This window comes from Mytilus galloprovincialis, chromosome 5 (genome assembly GCF_965363235.1).
Source record: "Mytilus galloprovincialis chromosome 5, xbMytGall1.hap1.1, whole genome shotgun sequence".
Taxonomy (NCBI): domain Eukaryota; kingdom Metazoa; phylum Mollusca; class Bivalvia; order Mytilida; family Mytilidae; genus Mytilus; species Mytilus galloprovincialis.
In genome coordinates this window covers 3171030-3198696 of record NC_134842.1, presented here as the reverse complement: position 1 = coordinate 3198696, position 27667 = coordinate 3171030, and the positions used below count along the sequence as shown (strand labels likewise).

Sequence of the window (27667 nt, the reverse complement as noted above, 5' to 3'; positions counted from 1 at the left end):
AAGTCACAATTCAGTTTAGAGATTATTTTTCTTTGAACAAGAACACACTTTTTTTTGTATTCTTCTTGAAGTTTTATATAAGAAGCAACTTAGTAATGAAAACAAAATGTCAAAGTGGCTTGGTACTTACATGGCTTCAATTTGCCAATAAATATGGCCCCATAAATATATTAATTATCCTTTGCAAGATTAAAATCTAATACATTTCCATTTATCATGTTTATCAAGCTTTATGAGCAATTTCCTTAAATTAAAAATGAATGTATGTAATAAAAAGAAAATATTTCAAGATCTTTTTCATATATATTCAAACCAATTGTCAACAATTTGTTTGTGACTTTTTGTCCTGTGACTTTTTGTCCTATCAAATTTGTGACTTTATGTCCTGTGACTTTTTGTCCTGTGACTTTCTGTCCGTTTACCTTCCATCTAAATCAGTTAACTGAATAATTGTTTTTTGCAGTAGTCCGGGTAACGAGTCGATATATGTTCTTCTTCTTATCGTTCGCCTTTACACTTGAATACCAGTCTCCTCAACAAATCTGGTGGTCTTCTGTAGGGAATCCACTGGTCCGTATAGCTTCTCTTCGAGTGATGTTACTGAGTGCCATATCTTATCTCTCAATGCCTGATGGAGATTGCATGACTGTAGGAGGTGTGCTGTATCCTGCTCTGCTTCTCCACAAGGACACATAGGAGATGGAACAACTTTCATGACTTTGTGTAGATGTAGGTTGAGTCTGTTGTGTCCTGTCCTCAGTCTAAAGATGGTGGTTTGTTCAGATCTTGTTAGCTGGTGGTAACTATCTTGTTGCTGTGGAGTGTTGAACAGAGATTTTATGATAGTCTTCATCTCTGAAAAGCAGACTGGATTTTCTTCCTGTTGTTGTTCAGCACCATACTTTGCCAATCTGTCGGCTTGTTCATTACCCCAAACTCCGCAGTGTGAAGGGATCCACTGAATAACTGTTGTCAGACTTTTGATGTTGTATAAAGCTTGTTGGAGTTGAGGCAGCTTGTCGTTCTTCAAAGCTTGTAGAACAGAGAGGGCATCAGTCAGGAATACTACTTGAGATGTATCATCGATTTTGTTTAAGATGGAATGTGCAGCATGAGTAATGGCTTCTTCTTCAGCTTTGTAGTTTGAACAATGTAGGCCTGTTGGTATTGCCTCTGATTGTTGATCTCCATTGGGGTACTTAATGTATATACCAGCCCCTCCATTTGTTGTGGCATTTGTGGCTGACCCATCTGTATATACTGTTACCCAAGTTTCTGAAGGATACTGTTCTTCAAGCATACTCATTGTAAGTATTTTCTTTACATTACTAGTCTGTTCATCTCTGGTGGTAATGAGCGGAACTGAGGTCTGGATGGTGACATTTCCAAGTTTTTCTTCACAAGGGGTATTATTCATTGTGAAAACTATGGGTTCTATATATTTTGGTAGGGCTTCCAGGTGTTTTCTTTGCAATGCTCTTGTCTCTAATGTAAAGCTGGATCTTTTCAGTCTGCCTGATGAGAGTTGTTTTAGTCTGGTATTCATTGGGTGGTCTTGTGAACACTGATATTTGGTGGCCTGTATCATGGCTTTGCACTCCCTTCTCTTTCCTAATGGGGGTATGTTTGTTATATCCTCCATACTTTTTATTGGTGTTGATTTCATAGCACCTGTGATGATACGTAGTGCCTGGTTCTGAACTTTGTCTAAAGTCTGATGGTGAGACTTGGCTGCAGTCATCCAAGCGCTAGATCCGTATTCAAGGTGTGGTCGTACATTTCCTTGGTAGACAGATTTCAAGATTTTTTCATTTGCACCCCATTTTGTTCCTGCAAGTTTCCTCATGATGTTCAATTTTCTCCTAGCTTTAGCTTCAGCTGATGTTATATGTTGCTTCCAGGTCATTCTTTTGTCAAAAGTTACCCCAAGGTATGTTTGTTGGTCTTCCATTTTAAGTGGGGTATCATCCAAAGTCAGTTTGACAGATTGTGTTTTTGGAGAGAGTGTGAAGAGTGTTCCTGTTGTTTTTCTCTGTTGATGGTAACACACCACTGCTTTGCCCATGTGACTATAATATCTAAAGCTGTTTGTATTCTATATTTAGCTGTAGATGCATACTCTTCTGAGCACCAGAGAACAAGATCGTCTGCATAAAGTGCTGATTGTACCCCTTTTGGTAGCTCTGGTACTAGGTCGTTCATAAAGAGTATGAATAGAGTTGGTGGTAATACTCCTCCTTGTGGAACCCCTTGTTTTAAGAGTACTTTCTGTCCACATTGTCCATCTACCAGCACTCTTGCTCTTCTATTATACAAGTAAGATTTGGTCCATTTGTACATTCTTCCACTGATGCCATATCTAAGCATTTTTGCAAGGAGTCCATCTTTCCATACCTTATCAAATGCTCTTTGAAGATCTACAAAGACAGCCAACGTTACTTTTTTGGATTGGAAGGCATCTTCTACCACCTGGGATAGATGTGTAGTCTGGTCTTCTGTGCTTTTGTATTGTCTAAAACCAGCTTGTTCATTTCCAATGATGTTCTCTGATTCTAAGTACATGTGCATGCGCTTGTTTATTATGCGCTCCAACAATTTACAACAGCTGCTTGTTAGGCTTATAGGACGGTAACTTGAGGCTTTTGACTTGTTCTTTCCTTTCTTTAGTATTGGCATCATTATTGCGTCCTTCCAGCATTGTGGGACTTGCCCTTGTCTCCAGCTAAGATTGAATATGTCCAGCAAAGTATTTAGTGATGAGTTCCCTAGGTGTTGTAGCATCTCATTTGTGATGTTATCTGGACCTGGAGACTTTTTCTTCTTAAGCTTTCTTATAGATTGTTTCATCTCAGACATTGTGATGTCAGTCTGCATGATATCATGTGCTGGTGTTTCCTTTCTTTCTCTAATTTCGGTTCTTATCTCTTTTTTATGTGAGGTTGGGATGTTAGTATTGCTTACTTCTTCATAACCTTTTGCAAATGTATTTGCAGCAGCTTTTCCTGTGATTGTTTTTCCTTCATCTTCTAGTGTTATCTTTTGGCCTTTACTTCCCTCATCATTTAGAGCTTTTGTCAAGTTCCACAGTTTTGTTGTATCTTTCTCCATGTCAGAGATGATGTTTTTTCTCTCCATCCTCTTCTCTGGCATTCAAGTTTTGTTTTGAGGTGTTTTGCCTTGCTTTGTTGAAGTTTGATGTTATTCTCCTGGCTGGGGTTTGATTCAGCCTCTTCTCTTGCTCTTGTGAGTGCATCATGTGTTTCTTGAATTTGATTGGACCAGTATGGCTTGTAGTCCTTTCTCACACCCCTTGGTATACTTTCTTTTGCCGCTCTTACTATGCTTGTATTGAAAATCTTGACAACATTGTTGATGTTCTTTCCTTCAATAACTATGTCCTTTGTAAGTTCATTTGCTCTTGTTTCAAATTTTCCCCAGTTTGCCTTCTTGTAATTCCATCTTGGTAATTGAGCATCAATAGTAGTTTTTGTTCCTCTGATGGATAGTATGACTGGGCGATGGTCACTGCCCCCTAGCTGGTCACATACCTTTCTACTGATATTCTGGTGTATATCGTCAGTACAGAAAGCTAGGTCTGGTGTAGTTGTTGTGTGCCAGCGGCGAGAATAGAAGGTTGGTGTATCAGTTGGATCATTGACAAGGATAAGATGGTGTTCATCTTGCCAATCTTCTATGGTTTCTCCTCTTTTGTCTATTGTGGTGTATCCCCAGCTATGAGATTGGCTGTTAAAATCTCCTACCATGAGAAAGTTACTGTCTGATGTCTGTATGGTATCTAGGGAGAGTTTTTTTATCATTTGGACAATAGAAGTTGACAATGTTGTAAGAGCTTTGCCCGATGGTGACTTTGCTTTCAAGATATTCTGCTTCCTCCATATATGTTTTAATCTCCCTGGCATTTATGTTGTTTCTTACTAGGGTCATAACACCTCCTTTCTTTCTTTCTTTTCTGTCACTCCTGAAAACTTGGTATCCTCTGACTTTAAAAGGTTTTCCTTCTTGCAAGTGTGTTTCCTGAATACAGCAGATGTTAATGTTATTTTCATGTAGAAAATGCTGCAGTTCATCTCTTTTGTTGGATGCCCCTTCTGCATTCCAGTGCATGATGTTAATGACTGGTTGTTCTTTCAACTTTGGCTTGGTGTTTTTCCGGCCAGTAGCTCTTCTTGTTCGTCCCCTGACTCCACAGGACGAAACAAAGGTACCTCCAGTAGCATTTGATGGGTTCCTTCGAGACAGGGAACCCGGCACTGCACCTGCCTGGTGGGTCCTCACAGGGCGAGCACCATATCGATTGGTTGTGATTTCAAGTGTCATTATGGCTGTTTGTGCGTGGTATTGTGGTCTGTTAAGAGTGCGCTATATAGCCCAACACCGCCGTCTTCAGCACTCTAGGTTTTCTGTAGGGGTTACCTCACCCTTAACTTCTGAACAAGTGATCTGATCCTGGAAGTACAGGAAGGATGTTGCAGATTCCTAAATCTGGATTTTCCTCGAGGTTGTCTCCTGAAGCCTTTCCCTGGCGTACGGGTATGGCCGCAAGGCAGCGGAGGTTTTGAGTCAGAGTTTTCCTTCTCCTAGATGGGCTACCCTCCAAGGTTGACGAACCCCATCTGCCCGAGGCTATCTGGTTTTGAGGCGCCAGTGGCTCGCCTTCGCCCCTTCTCCAGTCAGTTGAAACAGTTCCACCAGGTTTACAGATAATAAACCACTCGTGAAGGTTGGAGTTGGACTTTGGTTGTCAGAGGCTGTATTAGACGCATGCCGAAAGGAGCATTTTCATGGAATTGAGAGCCTATTTCTCAACTCCACCCCTTGGCTTAACAACTTTTTGGAACCGTCGATATATGTTATTAATCATGCAAATTGCGAGTAAACACTTACACACCTTTTTCAGCATGTCAGCTAAAAACAAAGAATCACTGGTGATAGGGGAGTGTAACCGATGAATTAATCCTGAATCAGATAGGATTTTCCACGTATTACGGAGAGCCTCTTTATTTGATCACACTCGCCTGGAGATTTAATATTAAATAAGGCTACTAAAAACATTTTATTTCCCCATGTTCGCTGTTTTTCGCTATAATTATTAAGCTGAATAAAGCTATTTGAAAAATACATTAATTTATGTTTTTTACCGGTACGTCTAAACACCGCTCAGGACCTCCTGAGTGCACTCAGGACATACAAAGTGCACTCAGGACATGAACTATATGTTTTAGTGAGTGGTGGAGGTATGCATTCGATAGATAATTTAATTCTCCATTTAATAATTTTTGTTTTTATTAAATTATTTTAACATTTAAGGAGTTATTGAAGATTTCATCGGCACGTGCCGTTTTGGGAAATATGTCAGGCATGACCGTGGATTATATTGAATACCAATTATCATGTTGATTAGGTCATTTAATCTTTAATAATTAGGAGTGATTAGTGATGGTACAAACCCCATACAAGTAAGCTTTTAAAAACAAGCAAAATCAAGATGTCTTTTGAAAAATAAAGAACAATGAAGATATATTGTTTTAGAAAAAAAAACTATTAAATAAAGTTAACCTTTTCTTTTTGTTTGTAATAATTGAAGCCAGTCGAGAAATATGAGAAATGTACATATATAGTTATATATATAAGAAATCTTCGTTCATAAAATTCATTTTATTTCATTAAAAAAAATATCGTTATTATATTCTTTGTATAGAATCAGATTTTCGTATTTTATTAAAATTTCGTGCAATCAAAAAAGTTAAGATTTATTTTTAGTTAAGAAATTAAAAAGAATAATTCTTTCGTATTTTCATATCTCTAGATATATTACAATAGTACGGAAGCCCTGGAGTTCCATGAACAAACATTACAACTTGCGCACAAGATAGTTACCCATGCGCAAGTTGTAGTTTTTTTTGCGTGGCACTCCAGGGCTTCCGGACAGATCACTCACTAAAAATAGCGTTGAATTTAAAAATGAATATATTGGTATCATTCTGTTCTAATTCTTATTCATATAATTGTGTGTGTGTGTTTTTTTTTCTATAAATATAATAATAATACTTTATTCAGAAGCAATACAGCTTATAGAATATACAATTTTACAATATTTAATATTTTGTATCAGTGAAATATAAATACAATAATTATACACAATACATGTATGGCGGAGAATGAAAATAAATTCATATGATAAATAATTAATACAACTACATATTACGATTTTTTTCAATATTAAACAAAAATTTACCTAAATTATTAAGGTCTTTCACATTGTGAACTGATAACAACTGTATAAGTTTAAAAGTGGATGGATATTGCCAATAATATTTCTTAATGTATAGTTTTCTTACATCACTATATCTATTACATTCTAGAACAACATGGTATTCATCTTCTACAATATTGTTATTGCACATAGTACATAATCTATTTTCTCTATCTACATTGTAATATCTGCCTGTTTCTATATTGAGGCTATGGGCGGATATACGATATTTACATATAAAAGGTTTATATATTTGATTAACAGGTCTATCTAAATAAAATTGCAGTATATCTGTGACATATATATATATCTATAAAGTATACATTTTGATGAATTATTAAAAAAAGCATTTCTATTTTCTTGTCTTTGAGATTCATTCAAATAATTAACCGACTTTTTAAGCAATGAGAGGCTGTGTATGTATAACATAACGATTCAATCAAAATTTCATTTAGGTAGATTGATTCCCCTATTAGAACTCGTTCTTGTCCTGTAATAAATTCCTTAAACGAGTTTGAAAAGGGAAATACATTTGTCATACTTTTCATGAATTAAGATTTAGTTTTGTAAATGGAATCCGTTCTTAACTGTAGAAGCCGTACTTACTAAAATACGCTTTTCAAATAATCAAATCTCATGTAGTTAGACGTGAACTTTCTCATTTTTATCGTTATTTTGCAGTAATTTTATTCTTGAGTAATACGAGTGTTTTAACAAATTTGGTAAGATTTATCTTACTCATTAAAGTTGTTCTTGTCTAACTGTAGCCTTCAGTTGAACGAATTCAAATGTGAAAATAAATTCTGAAAAATTAATTTGTCTCCGTTTTCTGAAAATTATCATATTTGGTAATTATTTCTAAATGCTGATTTGTAAGTAAACGAAATCCGTTCAAACCACGTTCAAAACCACGACTGAGTCTTCTTGCACAGAGTTTGAAGTGCCCCCCCCCCCCCCCGAAACTTTCTATTTCAAAAAATTTGTTATATATATCAAGGCTGTAAAAATCTTTAATAAATTTTTAACATTCATGAAAAAGGTCATAAAGTGTGCCATGCCATAAGAAACTGTTTATCAGTCTCTACACTGCAACTTTCACAAAACTTAATAACATAGTGCTATTCATTTTAAACGTAACACGTACAGTACTAACAACACAATTCATAAACAACAATAAACATAATCCAATCAATTTTGTTGATTGGATAATTCACGGCTCAGTAGTTGTGTAATCAGTGACACGTGCCCTCGTTATTTCATAAGAATTAACATATCTATCTAAGTTCGATTTCAAATTCTACCAAAATCTAACTCTTAAATAAGCAGCATGTAACGAACATATTCATCCATCCTGTGTGCAAATACGATGACTATAAAGGGTCCTGAGTGCACTTTGTATGTCCTGAGTGCACCCAGGAGGTCCTGAGCGGTGTTTAGACGTACCCGTTTTTTACTGCTACAAGATATTTGAATAAAACGATGATGCTAATTACGCACCAGTTGCTGAGCAGAGAATCATTCTAAGAAAGGAACAGTATATATATACTAACTGTTAACAGTAAGAATAGAAATTCCCTGTAAAAAGGCAGTCAAATCTTAACAGAACTGTAACTTAATGATACATGTATATCAAGTTCCAGCACCTCACCCAGCACCCTGGCCCAGCACACTGAGTTAGCAAACTGGTGTGTGTCAGTTTTATATTATAAGACTGACCATGGAAGTAATATTAACGTTGTAGGCAACTGTTTTGAATTAAAAAAAAAGCCTTTATTAAAAATGTTAAATTTTGTGTGCATTTATTTTTGCTTATTTTCAATAACAAATAAATAATGGGCAGAATTGCGTGATTGATTATTGTAATTTACGAAAAATCTGCATACATGTTATAGAATGGGAAGTAGAAACTGGGAATTTGTCAAAGAGACAACAACACAACCAAAGAGCAGACAACGGCCGAAGGTCACCTATGGGTCTTCAATGCAGTGAGGAAATTTTGGCACTGGTCTTCAGCTCATAAATATGTCTCAGAAATGAGAATGATATACAGCTCTCATTTGCATTAATAAAAACCTCACAATATGTTCTTAACATCAGAATATACAGTATTGCAAGATACTCTCATATTGTACACATTGAGCTGAGAAACTGTAAAATTAATCATGCTAATTTAACATTTAAGTCCTCGGAATTAATCTTAATATGCATGCAAAGGAATATAAGTATGCAAAAGACATATATATATATATATGGTCTTCAAAAATAAGAGTATCAATGCTATTAATTTATGACAAGATCTTAATCAAGTAATAATTTTGATTTGTTTAAATATTTCAGAGGTTAGTATGACCTCCTTTTTTGTGATGATGTTTTCCTTTTAAGCTGGGAAAAATTGTTTGTATCAACAAAATTAAAAACACAAAGTTAATCTAGAATTATGTTTTTATCATTTTTTTATGTTTAGATCATGTAGATTGTCAGCAAGATGAAAAGAAAAAAAAATATGCAGCTCAAAAGTCAAAATGTGGATAAGCTGAGGTTCAAGGTCCTACTTTTGCAGATTTTCATATTTTGCATGAATGAATTGAAAGTTTATACCATGGACAGCAGAGAAAGAAAAAAAACTTTTCAATTTTCCTGCATCTGAAGAATAAATGTAAAACATCTTGTTTTTGGTAAGTTTTATGCTCTGTCTTAATAGTGTTTATGCATTCATCTGTCCAGTCCTTCCTCTAAATTGTATCCTCTTTAATTTTTTGGTGAGTGTTTGCCATGAATTTCAGTAAGTAGCCTGTGGATTTACATATATTATATATACTCAAAATTTAGTACTAATATTAAGGGATTTTAGCATGACATCCTGTCGAATGCTTGTTAATCATGTTTATGTTCCAGAACATATCAGTATTAAGACTACGCGTACAGTCTGCCCAATTTTAAGAAGTTGGTCAAGTTTATTAGAAACAAATATACATTACAGATCAACATAACTGAAATCTAAATTAATAGATTAATACAAAAAGTTTAATTGCAGTAGAAATAAAAATACATGTTTGGTTGAGCTCTGGTATTAGACAGTACAAGTACTGGGTATACTCAAATGGTCTGATTGTATGCATATGGTCGGACTGTAAGAGTATACTTATATGTTTCGGACCGTAAACGTACGATCCAAATACTTATATGGTCTGGAACATTTATACATGTCTTAAAACTAGTATCTGACAAACACGTTGGTGTTTGTGAACTTGGTAATAAGTTATTCGATAGAAATATAATGTTTTCAGATTATAAAAATAATATCCCATATTTACTTTTAATAAAGAAGAAGATTATTGATGTATGTATAACTGTAAAATGAGACAGCTAGCCAACAACACAAAAAATAAGTATAAAACAATATATTTTTTTGTATCAATGTTATAATTTCCAATATGTCCGAAGATTTCAAGATATTTTTTCATTGAAATTTAACACAAATTGAACTCTGTCAGAACTTCAAAAGCTTAAAGATATATTGTTTCTGTTGTCTGCATTTTGTATAATATATTGAAAATTCTAGTGAATAATGGAATATGTTATTATAATTGCCTAAAGTTTTAACATTGATCTTTATATATATATGATATATATAACTTGGGAAAATACCCAAATATTTTAAAGAAGAATAAATTAATTGATTGTTATATACCGGTAGTATTAGAATAGGAAGATGTGGTATATTGCTAATTTGACAACTCTCCATCAGAGACCAAAGGATATAAGAGGTTAGCAACTGATGACACTGGACAACCTTTAACAATCAGTAAAATCCATACCGCATAGCTATTTTTATTAAAAATCATATTATTGCTACATGTATGCAAAATTTTTTATATAATACTTCAGATTTTATTGGTTCTTTTTCAGAAGGATTGAAACTCATCACCTAGAATAAATGGAGAAAACATAGAAACAAGACCAGAATAAATTCAAAGACAAAAGTTGGATCAGTTATTATTTTCATCACTCAGTCAATGATTTGAAGATCTTTTAAATACCAAAAGATATTGAAACCACAATAATGTCAATGTTCTGTGCTGAATGACCAAAAAGTGAACTATAAGATCACACAATGCTGGATGATAAGAAACTATTAATGTTTTGTGTGGAGAGATATTGTGAAAAAAATAGATTTAATGAAATAGCTACTGTAAATTCAAGAATTATTGTGAGGGTTTATATTTGCAAAAATTGCAACACAGTTGTAAAAGCAATAATTTAAACTCCCATTTAGAAATATTTTATATGAATTAAACTGATCTCAAAATCGTAAAAAATTAAAATCTCATTTTAGTCTTAAATGACAAAAATTCAATAATAAATGCACGCAATAAATTCTGAATTTACAGTACTAGTATGTTCAGCCTTATATTAGAGTTTTTCATTGATTTCAAATGGTAAATAATAGTGTTTCAAAGTATTCTATAATTCATAAATAAACCTATATTGATACTTACATTATCTACTTTGTTGTTTAAAAGTTAAGTTTTGAACAGTTATAGAACAATATGTTGAATTAACATTTCCAAAGAAAAAAGATATTCAATTAAAAAGATTCATCTTATAACAATTTACTACCAAATAGAATACATTGTAACATACACATTACTGTATATTTATATCTATATATTTATAATTTGAATCCCATAGGATTTTATTTTGTCCCATGGGATATTAAAAATCCCATGGGATAATAATAATCCCATGGGATTTTTTTTGTCCCATGGGACAACAAATATCCCATGGGACTACAATTATCCCATGGGACCAAAAAAAATCCCATGGGATAATGGTAAATCCCATGGGATTTTGCCCTGTCCCATGGGATATTGAAAATCCCATGTTTTTATAAATCAAATATCAAAATAAATATAATAGTAACAGTAGAATACAAATGAAATTATTGAATCCCATGTAATTCCGCACATTTTGGTTATATACATGACACTGTAGCTCTTTTTTGAGGCGGCGGCGGATTTGCAAATGAGTGTTTTGCAAATTTAAAGTGTCCAGTGTTTTTTAACAAAATTAAATAAGAATATAACTTTCTAATGTATAATGATTATCACAAGATTAAAGTCCGAACAAGTGTAATTAAAATAGCTGAATTCATAATAGCGTTGACAGGGTGCTATTCATTTTAACTATAGTTGCGATGAATTATCACTGAAAGTGCAGTCATTTCTGATGTGGAATGTTTGCAGGTGCATTGAATTTTCATTATTATTTTATATGATTATTCGACATGCAACAACTGAAAATAGTCTTACAAAATGACTTTAATACTGATGGTATTTAAACAGCAAGCTGGTCGTAGACGATCACTTGAATATACACGGGTTTAACCAACTTATGGTTGATTTCGGACGTTGTGTTCTGTTCATCGATATTTTTTCTGTACTTAATTTTATGGGTTTTTTTCGTCATAGGTCCGTATCGTTCGTAAGTAAAACAGCGAGAACATAGTTACGAGAAATTCAAACATATATCAAGGTGACTCGGTTGTTGCTCGAACTTTCTTAACTGTCTAAGATGTATATAAAATGGCATTACAAAAATAAATTATGCAGCCATCCAGACGTCAAATGTAAAGCAATTGTTTGTGCGAGACGAAAACGTTACCACGCATCAATCGTGAAATGAAGATCTTTATGTGACTTCTCTTTGATATTCATAGATGCATCCATTACAGCTATTTTCATAATGCTTGTAGTTAAACGGCTTGGATGGCTTTTTTGCTTTATTAGTATAAATGTGTGCTCTATCTCAAGTACAATGCCTAGGCAAACATGAATTGAAACCAAGCAAGCAAGTTAAGTATGTGCTGTATATTTAGACCGAAATTGTAAACTGCTTTTCCGGTAGCATTCATTTGATTTTCGGGGGGGGGGGGGGGGGGGGGGTCACTTGAAATGGAACATTAGTTTATATAACAACAGAGGTTTTTTTGGAAGAAGAACTATATCAATGTTTTATTGAAGAAAATGAGTATAGTCTCATTTTCAAAATTTTCCTATGAGCGGGGGAGGACCAAAACCCTCCAAGCAGGCACGAATCACTACGTGAAAAAAATTGTTTTTTGGACCTGGTAAAAATTACAAGTGACTTTGCCTGGAAAAAAATTACAGGATATTTTGCATTGAAAAAAATTACAAGTTACTTTGGCTCAATGTTAAAAAAAATCTAAAGCCCTACTTTAGCTGTCCAAGATGTATGTATACAATGATGGCGTGTCATAGGAAAGGATATATTTAAGGTAGATCCATGGTATACCGCCATCTTGGATTGTACAATCACAGTACAAAATCGGTCTAGTTATTTGCCTAAATCTGCAAATTTGGAGACAGGTTTCTAATTCAATGGTTAGACTGTTTTTTCTAGAAAGAAAACTTGTTAACTAATCGTACTATACAAAATATTTTAACAAATATAATTTTTTTTTGGTTTTAAAATCATTTTTTTCAAATGAGCCATTTAAGGGGAGATAACTCTTTTAGTACATTTATGCTGGGCTAATAGCGAATTTTTTTATTTTTACTTGTAGCAAGAAAACAAGTTCGGTGACACCATGTTTTCTTTTTATTTTCCTAAAACATATTATGAAACCTTTCTTCTCACAATTTATTTCAAAATTCTATCTCATAGAACTTTTTTTTTGCACACTAATGTGTTTTGTCATGACCAAACTAACCAAATTTTGGCAATTTTCAACCAATCATAGCTTAAAAATAGCACGGTGACCCATACTTTTTATTAAATTTTTGAAAAGAGCATAGTAAAATCTTTATTTAGGCAAATTATAAAAAAAATCTGTCTCAAAAAATATATACTTGTGATCTACCTTCATCTTACATATAGATCTGGGTCTGAAAAAATTATCAGAGAATATAGAATTGACAACATAAAAAAGAAGATGTGGTATCATTGCCAATAAGACAAATCTCCACAAGAGACCAAAATGACACAGAAATTAACAAATATAGGTAACCGTACGGTCTTCAACGTGGAGCAATAAATGCCATTTTCCCGGCATTTATTGATATATTACCTCAGACTTTCACTCACAAAGTATGCATATATAATCTATCCTTCTGACTTCATAAAGTATGTTAGAGAGTCGGCTAAATTACGACTTTATATGATGAAAATTAATTAAAATACTTCTGTGAAAATGCATCGCATAAACTACAGTAATGAATCGCTCTACAGTGAAAATGAATTATTGATATCATTATTCTGCAATAATTAAACATGAATCCGCCTTTCGCATCACAAAAACAACAAAGTGGAATTTGATTCAATATCAACGAGTTGAACAACAAACCATGTTTAAAGTTATACTACAATAATTACATTAGATGTATGTTTCATTATAATACGTTATTCTGATTGGCTAACTGCACATCACGTGTTATTTCTTAAGCAATTACATTACACAACAAAACTTATCATTCATGATAACACAAGGTCCGACAATAAAGTGCACAGGTGAATCAAATAAAAAAAATTGATAAAATTCGTGCTTTCATGGTCCTAGTTAAAAAATGTAATTATAAGTATTGAATGTTTCTTTTTGTAACTTCATAAGGTTGTAAAAGCGTTGATCGTAAGTACATTTTTAGAATGAAGCGCACAAAATGTACTTCGGTCAACGCTTTTACACCCAAATGAAGTTACAAAAAGAAGCATTCAATTCTTAAATTATTAATAATGTTAAAAGGTACATTTTTCTACAAATGAAACTTGACTGCTACTTTTAAAACTCTTGTACGCTCTGCTCTGTTCGTTAACTATTCTTAATATTTATCTATTTCTGTATCAATTTTACACCTGGATGGCTGTAGCAGGATCCACATCAAATACATTTATCATGAATTTATAAGAACAGTACATATTGTATATATTATAGGGTTATTGCATGAATATTGGGGAATATTGTCCCGAGTAGAATTTTATATTGCACGAGCTTGCGAGTGCAATATATGTTCTACGAGGGACAATATTCCCCAATATTCATGCAATAACCCTTTTATTGTATAGCAATATAATATTTGAAAGTAATCAAAGCGCGAAAGCGCTGTAAAGGCAGTTAATTACAGGTTGTGTGTATTTCTAGTCCAGTTATATCATTATCTTCCATAGAACAGAGGTGGTTTGTAGAATTTAAGATTTAGAGTTCTTTTGTACCTAGTTCACCTATATCTATAGTCTACTGTTTACAGTATATTTTCTGTGCCTCGCCATGAAATGCATTTTTAACCATGGCCTTGTCAGTTTGCTTTAAATTTATGAGTTTGACTGTCCCTTTGGTGTCTTTCGTCCCTCTTCTTTAGACATAAAAGAACTTTTCCTTTTCAATATAAATAGACTATTTTTAATTATTGATTGTATACGCATATTCTACGACTCCCATAAAAAATAGTTCACCAAGATTGACTAGTCTCTGTACTGTGTGTATAGCAAGAACATCAAGTAACATAATGGTAAATGTACATAGTAACACATCAACTTTTTTGATGACCATACCTGCCAACTGTCAGTATTTGCAGAGTATTTCCCCCATCGAGCTCGAGGCTCCCAAATGGAAATTTTGTAAGAGCAATTTTGTCGACTATTTTAAAGAAAACAATTAATTCAACAATGGCAATGAGCTTGTTTATGCACGAAGAAGCCAAAAACCACATTAGAATATATTTGAAGGGAATCCATGACAAATCGCCCCATTAGCAAATAGTCCCACTTTTTCACTAACTCGCCCCATTTTAAATAAAAACTGCCCCAACCTGGATAACCAAATTGCCCCACTTGTGAAATGTGTTATATCCCTTAATATTACTCCTGCCAACTTGCCCCACCTAATAGAAAACGATAATATCTAGATAAATATATTTATTAACCAGGATGAATTTAGTAATGCCAACTCTCCCCACTTATGGAAAAAGATGTTATCCCGTTGAATATAAGTTAAATTCCTTATATTGCATTATGATACAATTAACAGGTTTCTTTTCAATTGTTATGCAAATAACTAAGCTTCAAAACTTAGTTATTCTTCAACAATACATTTTTTTTTTAGAATTATAATTTCAGTATATCAATAATAGTAATTAAATAAATTTTCGGTTTGTTTGTATTCTGTGTAGATTAGTTTTCATTAAAGTGGTGCGAGTTTTTATTTTTAATTATATACATGTATATATATATTAATCTAAATATTACCGTTTTTTTATAAGTAGGGCGGGTTGGCAGGAGTAATATTTAACATGATTTAACTAATTTCACATGTGGGGCGATTTGATAAATCAGTTTGTGGCGTTTTTTTTTTAAAGTGGGCGATTAGCCAGTGGGGCGACTTGTCCTGCTTCCATTTGAAGGCCCCCTTGAAGGTTTTGTATGACTATATGAACCATCTTTCACGTAAAACCCCCATGTGCATTTTGAAAAGTTGGCAGATATGTTTCTAACTCCAGGCAAAATCTACCGGTATGAATGAAAAAGAAGTTTTCAATTAAGGCTCTGTGGCCATAACAGCTGTCTCATTAGCATTTTAACCACTTCCCATATTTGCAATTAAAACAATAGAAGAAAATTATTCAACGCAAAAACAAAACTTACTTGTAAATATGAAATTCTCTTTATGGTATGAGTTTTTCTCATTGTTTGAGATTGTACAGTAGTACCTGTAACTGCTTATACCTATTTCTTATTCACTTTTGCTTGATAAACTCACTAAATATTATGTATATACATTGTACCACATCTCCTTATTTTTATATGCATTCCAATAACATGAACAATTGTAATTCAATTCTATATACCAAAGCAAAATGAACTGCACCACTTTCATTCACTAGTATGCATCTTTTGGCAAAATACAAGTTCTTAAATGACACAAGATATATTTATTGATAAAAAAATAAAATTTAGTATACAACTCTTTAACAGGTATAAAAAAAAAAGCACAGCTGTGTCATAACTTGTGAAATCTGTTCTGAAAACATAGACATTGATGGTATTTGAGTAATTCCATATGTGAAGCTCAACATTAGCTCGTCAGTTGGTGGTGGACAGTTATAGTTCCTTTCTGCAGGCTAGGATGAATGACTTTTCAGGAAAACCAATTTCACAAATCAAAACTTTCCTCTAGATTTCTCCTACAATATTCATCCAGTTTAGTTCTTTTGGTTTAATTGGACACCGTCCTGATTTTTAATTTTGCAAACCATTCAGTCTCTTGCTTGCAAATGGTGCATGAAAATAGGATGGGTATGGCAGTAGACAAGTCTCTTTAAAGTGGGTTTGTGCCCTGAAAAAAAGTTTTATAACTTAAGTTTTTTTTTAAACTTGTGCAACACACATACCTAAATAACTATAACATAGAAGAGAGCATCATTCGTGTCAATGTTTTGTTCCTGTTTACATTGTCATTGATATTTTTTCAGAAAGCCTGAGGCATAGCTCATGAATTCCTGTCATTACATCCTAAATTAACATAATTACTGCTAGAATAATTATCAGTATGATATACGTACACTATCATTGTACAGCCCAAGTCTTCAGTATATATAAGTGTTGCATTCATTCACTCCTGTGTTCAGTCGTTCAAAAATATTTAAACATCAACAAATGAACTTTAATAAGGACAAGAAAACACTAGAAAAGATACGTATATACAACCCGTGTTTAAGTGTATTTGAAAGAGAAATATATCTGGTTAAACGATGTATAAAGGAGGAAAAAATTGTAGATATTGCATTACGATGCTTTCTACCTAATAGCACGTGGATATGTTTACATATTTAGACTTGACCCAGTATGACCCGTACCTTGTAGGTCACCGCCGTCGTTTAAACACTAGACTACAGTCGTGTATAAGACAATAAAATGCTTAAGCCTGTACTATTTGTGTGAAGTAAATGTGTTTTTTCTGTACATTTAAATTGTTTTACCTGATAGCAAGGACGTATATCTATCCGTTTCCTTCTCAATTCACTTTGTCAATTTCTTCAAAACATACGTATTACTGCGCCCGGAAGTGAAAAAAATATTAGAAATCCTCGTAAAATAATGCTATTTTTAATTTTGTGGAATCCATTTTGTTATATTTATTATATAAAGATAAAAAAAGTTACGATTAATTATGAATTTGCATATCATTATACGGAACGTTTATGGACTATTTTTCCATAGCTGTAAGTCGGTCATTTTGGCGGGAAATCATGTACACATACACACGTAGATTGGCTGGTACCTGATCGTAATGTTACACATCAGATATATCAAATAGCTAATACCCGGAATGTAGTACCGGGAACCAGGATAATACGTAGACAACATACATAACTAATACCGAAATTGAAAACGCTTTACGGTTTCTCGTTTATAAACCGAATTCCGCTTTGAATTACAGAAGATGCAATATTAATCATGTTCAGTCGACTTTTCATTGTTATATCAACGTCTGAACTAATTAAAAAATCTTTAGATGTCAGATAACACTCGAAATTGACCCGACCTCTTTCCACACGGAATACAAATAATGATAGTTTGTAGTCAGGTTGACTGCTTATAATGCAAAATACACATTAATAACAAGTTCTATAAAACAAAAAATACACACTGATCGTTTCTTTAGTCCCCAATGTAAATGAAAGAAACAAAAACCATATCATACCATAAAAAGAAGAGGAGAAATTCGAACATTTCCGGATCTATTCCTGGCCAAAAGACCCCCTGCATAGATTGCGTATGAAAAGATGAACCTCATGACTTGAAAGTCAGGCCTTAAAGCACTGCCTTTAAAAATTGGTTTAACCTAAGATTTTGTCGTTAATGACGTCACGAATTTTGAAGATTTATTGCACTAGTGCAATATTAGAATTTATTGCACGCTAACTTTTGGTTTCGTTCTGTTGAAAATATTATATTGCTATACAATAATATTTCTTATTTTATTCAAAAATCGTGAATTTGACGTCTGTTTACTTATTATTCTACATAAGAAATTCATCACGGACAGTGAAAATGGCATTTCAGGATTCGCACATTACATACACTGATTACAAAGATTTTTATTGATTCGTAATAATAATTGTCAATTTGATAAACTTGAACGTTATGTCGGCTTAAATCCAAATCGAAATTGTAATCTTTCATATTTTAAATTCGAACTTTGAATGTTTTTTTTAATTGTTATTTCACATATAGTTTTAAAACCAATAAGTTTTAAAACTGTTATTCATGTCACGCGTAACGATTCCGTTTCATAAATGATTGAAGACTTATGATGTCCTCTTTATATCTTTTGGTTAGTTTTATAGCTGGGTTACTGTATCATGGACCTATAACCCCACATCTCTTTATTTCATCCTAAACTGGTTCAAAATTTAAAATAAAGAAAAACAAACAAATGTATACTTTTCTAGGAAAAATTGTAAAAACAAGAATGACTTTTTCACTAGCTGCCACTTTTTTGTAACTTTAGCTATTTGACTAATGATGCCGCCCACGATATCCTTGGCAGAGTCAAGCATAGACATACGGAGAGAAGATTCTATGTGAAACAGAATCAACGCTTTGTATTGATTTGTATACTGATATCGAAAGCTAGTTTAAAAGAGCAGTGACTTTTAAAATTATATTGTAGAAAACTTACGAAAAGTAACATGACATGTTTAATTTAAGCTTCGACAATTACACCCACTAACTTTGGTTAAACATGCTTTTTCTACTTCTTAGGCGGTTAATATACAGTATAACTTCATTCAATAACTGGCGCTATCAAACAAATTTTCAGTATTAAAGTGAAACAAATATATATATTTATTTCGATCTAAACCATGACAAACTTGATCAAAACCATGACGAATTTCTAGACTCTTAACCGAACCATGTCAATCTCTTAACCAAACCATAGCAATTCCGATATCTTGCTTATTCGGCATTAATTTCGTGAAACAACAATTCCAATGTAGATCGTTTGACCGCCAATACAGATTTAAACATCTTATTTGATTTTCATCGGTTCGTGTGAATAGAACTGAGGCAATAGTTTAGGAAAGTAACACAAATTAACCATGTCAAACTTATCCAAACTATGACAAAATCACTGTACTAAACGCTCCTCGATATGACGACCTTACTACCCGTGATGAGTGCTATTTGCTGTTCACAAATTATGTTTAAAGCTATTAAATCTTATGGCACATTGCAGTAATTAATTTTCCAAAATTTTTATGATAAGGTAAGTATCAAACAGAAGTTCTTGACCCCTTTAGGTCAGATCATACAATAATCTATGTGGCCATTGCAATACAATTAATCAGTGTAATGATTATTGTATGTACAATTCCAGCTGACTTGAACCAATAATTACATTAGATGTATGTTTCATTATAATACTTTATTCTGATTGACTAACTGCACATCCACGTGTTATTCCGTAAGCAGTTGCATTGCTCAATACAACTTTTCATTAATAATAACACGTGGTCCAACAATAAAGTGCACAGGTGAATTAAATAAAAAAAATATATAAAATTCGTGTTGTCATGATCATAGCTAAAAAATGTAATTATAAGTATTGAATGCTTCTTTTTGTAACTTTATAGGGTTGTAAAAGCGTTGATCGTGCGCACATTTTAAGAATGAAGCGCGGAACAAAATGTACTTCGGTCAACGCTTTTACACCCCAATAAATTTACAAAAAGAAGCATTCAATTCTTAAATGAAAATTAAACCCGCTGTCGGTTATATAATTATTAAAACAATATATATTTAGACTTCAGACATGTTCCAAACAGCCGTGTATGAAATATTTAAATATGAACATTCATTTAAATGTTTTTGAGTTTCTTTTAATATGTGTGTCAAGAGCGAGTTTATTCAAATATTTTACGGGTTTCATAATTTTTATATGTAAAACAAAGTCTTAAACACACTTCAAGTATTTAAAAAAATACTAAATATATTTTACAAGTTTAAGAATTGTGTTATTGCGGTAGTAAATTCTGAAGTAAAATGTATTCTACCTTTAATAACATCAATTTTGAAATAGCTCAATATGTTACTTTTCTTGATCCTCAGAGACGTTGCAAACATAAAAAAAGAACAAAAAGCCTTCCATGACGTTATAATTATTTGAACTAAGCCACCTCTTTTTTTGCTACATGAAGAAAAAAAAGTAACCTAATTATAACAGCAGAACCAGAGACCCCGTGACAAGTAGAGACATAAGCTGTTATACTCCGGAACAAGTTCTTTAATAAAGACAATTCAGTATTAATTGGAACCAGTTACTAACCCATGTTACAACAATAGTCCTATGACAAAGAACTTCACTGTATGAGGCGTGAACTTCATATTTTATACTATCTATAATATGTGCTTTCATGTATTATGCCGCAAATCATTTCACATTTAGGATTCGTTGCTGAGCTTTTTTTACTGTTCTCATCTCCGAATCCCTTAAAGATTTTTTTCAACCCAAACAGTAGTTCAATAATTATTATATGTCATTGCTTAAATAAGTATGCAGGGCATATTTCAAAACATATTTTATCTTCAGGACTTTTAAATGATTTACTATAGTATTAATGTATGGACTTTTTCATATTGGCCCTGTAACATGCCCAAGGTGTTAATAATGGCCAAGGATGGTTGTAATGGCCCTGAGGCAACGCCGAGGGCCATTACAACTGTCCGAGGCCATTATTAATATCAAGGGCATGTTACAGGGCCAATATGAAAAAGTCCATATATTGATACTTTTATTAACCAACTATAAAGGCAACTTCATTCAAGAACAGTCTTCGAGTCTCGGATCCAAAATTATACAGCTATCCACAAACTACAACAGGACCAATACAGAAAAGCCCGTTTCATAAAATTTTTATTAAATGGTTTTATTCTTCGATTAAACAAAGACTTTTAAGAGTAAAAAACTTACCGTGAAGAAAATACAGGAATTTCATAGCTGAACTTCAAATTGTCTTTTCGCATTCAATTTCGCATGGAATTTTAGTCAACATTGTGACTGTCAGATGTAATATAAATGATTGCAGAAGAAACGTACCACGGGCGCCGGTCTTAAATAAACTAGGAATTCACAACTATGCCATTATACAGACCAACTACTGCAGACGATCCAAAAATTATATAGAGTCACCAAATAAATAATTAACAAAGGAACAGTTTTTGACAATTTTATTATCCACAGCGGCGATCATAATCTTCCTATTGTTGCCGACGCGCCGGGAAGTAGTAACCTCCAACTATGGCCAGGTTGGAAGAGAAGCCTTGCGAAGTGGTAGGAACCATGGGAAGTTCGTCCTATTAGATGCCAAGCCTTTAGAACAATTTAATGTATCATATAATAGTAAAACGAACTCAAGTTACATTGTATACAAACTTTAATTTTCTATATTTATCTTATCTATTTATAACTCTGTATTGCTACTTTCACTTTTCATTGTTTCTCTCACCATGACGACGTCAAATTCAATGCACCACTTTGAGTACTTCAGGGGCTCAATTTCTGTATAAAAATTGTCCTGATGAAGCCTGCCTTGCAGGCGAAACATGTAGACCATAGCAAATAAAATTGCAGACCAATTGAAGTGTTGTTGTCAATTTTGAGTATTATTTTAATGTTGCATTCATTTGCATAATTTGACAACCCTGCATACCAAGGTATCCACTTCAGGGACTCTATCGAAATGATTCACACAGGCGTTGGTTCACCTCGAGGTGTTTAATTTAATATTATTTATGCGTGAACCCCTGCATCCGAAAGGAACCGCCTTGCTACACGCGCCGATCTACAGGCCACCAGCATATACATGGACCAAGGAATATTCCATACTTACGACGAAATAACAACTGAATCAAGATGACCAAGATGTCCGATACCACCTATACATCTATAAATGATAGCAGATATAAATGATTGCAGAAGAAACGTACCACGGGCGCCGGTCTTAAATAAACTAGGAATTCACAACTATGCCATTATACAGACCAACTACTGCAGACGATCCAAAAATTATATAGAGTCACCAAATAAATAATTAACAAAGGAACAGTTTTTGACAATTTTATTATCCACAGCGGCGATCATAATCTTCCTATTGTTGCCGACGCGCCGGGAAGTAGTAACCTCCAACTATGGCCAGGTTGGAAGAGAAGCCTCACAAAAGACTTCTCTACAAACTGAAACAATATGGCATTGATGACAACACCCTAAAATGGATAGAAGATTTTCTCACATCTCGGACACAAACAGTGATTATTGATGGTGTTCAGTCAGACAAAATAAACGTAACATCTGGTGTTCTCCAAGGAACAGTTTTGGGTCCGATCCTTTTCCTTGTATACATAAATGACTTTAACAGGTCGAGAACTCTAGATTTTCTGACGTCAGAATATATTTGCATAGTAATTTCCCAAACACAAGGCCAATATGGCCTTGAAAAACTGACCAATCGACTCAATGAACTACAATGCATTGTTGGCTACTACGAGTAAACTACTACTTAAAACACGTGGAATTAGTGGGAAAACAGTCAACTTATATATTGTCTGGGACTCTCATTACCAATGTTTTTATTCTGCAAATACATTTAATGTAAAATATATAACATAATCTTCAATTTGCATGCTCAGATTAAAAAAATATTGTTTACTGGCTTCACGATTCGACTTTCTTTTTCGCCTTGCAAAAGTAGCTGGACCGGTTTTGTGCATTGTTATGAATTGAACCTGCATTAATTTCACGACATAGAACAGTGAAATTTCCAATTAAGTGACCACTGTCCGGTATAAGAAAATAATTTGAGCTCTTTTAAACCGGTATAATGTCATTCGAAAATCATTTCTGCCTAGAAAAACACGAAACTTTCATTGAAACACTTCTTTCTGTACTGAATGTGTATTTTTTTTTATCAGGACCTGAACTAAAAGTAAGAACATCATAATATTCAGTATGCTAAAAATAAGTGTTATGAAAGCGGCAGGGGCGGATCCAGACATTTTAAAAGGGTGGGTCCTAACCCTTGACAAAAGAGGAGGGGGTTCCAACTACATGTCCCCATCCAAATACACTGATCGTCCGAAAAAGGGGGATCCATCCCCAGGACCCCCTCCCTCCTGGAGCGGGTACGGTATATAGCTCAATACATTTTTTTTTATAGTTTCATCCATCGATAATATCCGTTTGTTGCTAATTTTATCACAAAATATACCTCAGAGGTTTTTTATCGTTCGGCTGCTGTCCTGTTGACATATGTAAAATATCTCTAATATTAAAAGTCTCTGGATCATAGAGGGTGCCATATTACCTATTATTTTTTTCTTCTTAAACGTGCTTTGTATATAGAAATAAGAAGATGAGGTATGAGTGCCTAATGAGACATCTTTCCAACAAAGACATAATTCAGTAAAGTAAGCAGTCATAGGTTCAATGCTGAAAAGTATGCTATAAAGGATCCAAATATTACTTGTGTAAAACAACCCCCCCCCCCCAAAAAAAAAAAACCCCGGCCCAATTAAATATATAAATGGAGAAGAATCTATCCCATAAAAGAAAATATATTGTATAGGAGCCTGTATTTCAGTGGTTGTCGTTTGTTTATGTGTTACATATTTGTTTTTCGTTCTTTTTTTTTTATATATATAATTAAGGCCGTTATTTTTCTCGTTTGAATTGTTTTACATTGTCATATCGGGGCCTTTTATAGTTGACTATGCGGTATGGGTTTTGCTAATTGTTGAAGGCCGTACGGTGATCTATAAATGTTAATTTCTGGGTCATTTTGGTCTCTTGTGGACAGCGGTCTCATAGGCAATCATACCACATCTTCTCTTTTATTATCGATCCAACTCTGCAAATTAATTTTCGCAAAATATATCAAAGTTTCCACCTTGTCGCACATACATATGGATAACATCATTACAGCTTATTTCCTAATGCATGTAGAGCAAAACTTTGGTTAGCTTGCGTGCTTTGTATATTGTACAAAATATAAAATATACGTTAAACTATGCCTATATATACAATGTATATTGTTTAAAGATGTCAATCTTATTTCAAAGATTGTATAAACAACTATACAAACAAAGCAAGCAAGTCAACCAAAGTTTTACTTTGCAGGTATACGAAATCGGCTGTAATGATTTATTCAGTTTGGCAATAGTCCGAGCCTGTTAAAAAACGACCAATTTTATTATTTGCCTCACTAATAGAAGAGGCTAGTTACGGCCCTGTACTACCTTCAAAACAAAGGGAACAGTTTGGAAGTCCCATATACTGAAATGTGAAAAAAAAATAACTACTTATAGATTTTGTTAACACTGCAATGTATGTAAATATTTCTTAGACTTTTTCACGAACACAAAATTCAAGGATCACACGTACATTTGCCTTTAGTTATCTATACGAAAATTGCTGTACTCGTGAATATCAGCACCGGCTGTTATCGACGGCTTACTTTACACTAGTAAGTTTGTCTCATGGGTAATTGTGTTTTTTCGCTGTTGTTTCGTTGCTGTCTGGTTGACAAATACACGAAATCTCTGTGCCATCGTCAAACATGTTAATGGCTATATATCGGGTAATTCAAACCCTGTTTTCTTCGCATAGAAACAACTCTTCGTTAATCTGAGCATGGAAGTAATACTTTATATCACGAACTATAAATGAGGATACACAAAATTAAAAACTAAGCGAAATTGTGAATCCCGCATTGCACGAAAAAATGTGTTGTATTTCAGTAAATAACACGTGTTCTTGGTTGATTGTAAACATGTAGTAGTCCATCATGCATTGCAACTCATTTGGTGGATTGGTTAAAAACCTAGGTAAAAATAAATTGCGTCACATGTAAATAAACAATTACATGTGCGAGAGCATAAGTATGCTAATTTATGCATTTCCATATAAGGTAGTGGTCCCGACCTGTTTAACGAATACATCAAACACAGTACCCTCAGATTATTTGCAGATGATAGCATAATTTATAAAACAATACAAAACAAAGAAGACACACAAAAACTGCAAGAAGATCTCAAATCAGCTGCAAAATGGGAGAAGGACTGGCTCATGTCATTCCATCCAGACAAGTGCTCAGTCCTTCAGATAACAACTAAGAAAAATCCATTAAATTTTGACTATACTCTCCACCAACATGTACTTCAAAAAGAAACATCCACAAAATATCTGGGAATTACTATACAAACTGATTTAAAATGGAACAAACATGTAAACAATATCACAGCTGCAGCCACACAAAAGCTGAACTTTATTAAAAGGAATCTAAAAGTCAACTCAAAAACAGTCAAAGAAAAAGCATACATTGCACTTGTAAGACCAAAGCTAGAATACAGCAGCTGCGTCTGGGACCCGCACACCAAATCTCAAACACACCAACTTGAGATGGTCCAGCGCAGAGCAGCAAGGTACACCTGCAACAGATACCATAACACCAGCTCAGTCACTGAAATGCTACAAACTCTAAATTGGGCAACACTTGAGAAAAGGCGAATTAGAACCCGCATCATTTTCCTCTACAAAATTATACATCATCTTGTTGCCATATATCCGACAGACCTACTTACACAATCTGATACAAGAACACGTCAACATTCACATATTTACTCCTTCAGGCCCATACAAACCACTAAAGATTCATACAAGTACTCATTCTACCCTAGAACAATCTTGCAATGGAACCTTCTCCCAGTAGCTGCAGTTCAATGTACTACTCTTGAAAGCTTCCGAGAACAGATTCTCAATAAACATCTAAACATTTAAATAAATTCCACAATGTATATCAGTCATTCCCAAAAAATGGGTACAATTCGAATGTAGACACTGTTAAAAAATAAATTTCAACTGAGCAGAGAGAGAGTGTTGTTTTCTTCTGTGTCTATATCTAGTCTGTCATTTTTTAAATTTTCACTTACACCATTTTAGTTGTTTTCTAGTTTTAGCATTTTTTGTAAGACAAGGTAAGTATGAACGTATCGGAGGTTAGTGTTGTATAAAGTCATCTTAAAAATTGCATTAGAGAAAAACACAAGATTTAAATCCAGGCTCATGTGAAATGGGTTACATTTACCACCATACCAAACTGATTTATACGTATTATTCTGTATATATTGAAAGCAAATACCAATTTTAAGGTCTGAATTAATATAGTGTTTAAAAAATAATTCAAATAAGTAGTTTTCACAACTTATTTAGTAATAAATTTAAACTAATGAAATGTTATGCTGTATAATAATTTAGTTTCATAATACAGCTTTCCGGGAAAAACCCTATTATTTATGTTTTGAATCACTTGTATGTATTTTTTTTATGCTTGTATTAATCCACACCCCCATCTTTGTTACGGAGGTTGATATCAAACTAGTATCTGAATGCTGATACATAGTAACACTTAACTCTTTAATGCTAGCTTTTCTAAACAATTTATTGACATTACAAACTAAAAAGCTGTTTTCTATCAAGTTATATGTTTCTTTTAGTCAAATGGACTTGTTCTTGTCAAAATCTCCGTAACGATTCATGAACTTTCACTCAAAAATATGTTTTACCTAAACCGAATACTGTTCAACTTAATTTTATTAGCTCTATACAGATAATGTCATCTTCCTTCACACCATAATGTATGTATTATACTCAACTATGAAGTTTTGGAGTCAAAATAGATTCATTTCGAAAATTTCTATCCTCCGTAACGACATTTAAAACCTCCATAACGGACAATTCCAGTTCTTACCAACAGCAAACATATAAATGAATGTAAATATTGGAATTAAATGACAAACAAGACAACAGAATTAAACATTTTTCTTAGTAAATCGTTATCTAAAAAGAGTAAAGTCCTGTTAGAGAAAAAAAACTTTTTTTCCTTAAATTTCTATCCTCCGTAACGTAAATCAATGATGTCGTCTATGATTGACATCACCTTTTGATTTTTATTAGTGATAATTGATGAACTGATTTGGTATCTATAACAATGTACAAGAATTTCAATTGGTATGATCGTGTTTACATGCATCTTTAGATTTTTTTTATTTGCATAACCTCCGTTACATTGATGAGTCCTAAATAATCTTGAAAATGTTTGCCATAAATTGCTGTTAAAGTTATGATTGTCGTCGTAATTACACAAGTTGTGTTGTAGACTATTTTAAATCTAAGAAAATGGCTGATATAACGTTTATTAAACGTTATAATGTTGCTCACATAATAGGGAAAAAACAAGTTAACCTACCTTTCTCAAAACAACATTTTTTTTCTCAAAATCTGTATTTTGTTTGTCTGTTTTCTTTATAATAAATGATGTCTGC

At 33.3% G+C, this 27667-nt stretch overlaps 1 protein-coding gene and 1 long non-coding RNA gene across 2 annotated transcripts; both read right to left on the bottom strand.

Moving 5' to 3' along the window:
• Positions 1-511: 511 nt before the first annotated feature.
• LOC143076953 (uncharacterized) lies at positions 512-1306 on the bottom strand. The gene has a single exon (XM_076252849.1). The coding sequence runs from the start codon at positions 1304-1306 to the stop codon at positions 512-514; it is 795 nt and encodes a 264-aa protein (XP_076108964.1).
• A 14897-nt stretch (positions 1307-16203) lies between these two features.
• On the bottom strand, positions 16204-18124 carry LOC143074966 (uncharacterized). Its single transcript, XR_012978199.1, has 2 exons — positions 17266-18124; positions 16204-16622 (listed from the first exon to the last, which is right to left on the bottom strand). It is a non-coding gene; the product is annotated as an uncharacterized LOC143074966 (long non-coding RNA).
• Positions 18125-27667: the final 9543 nt, after the last annotated feature.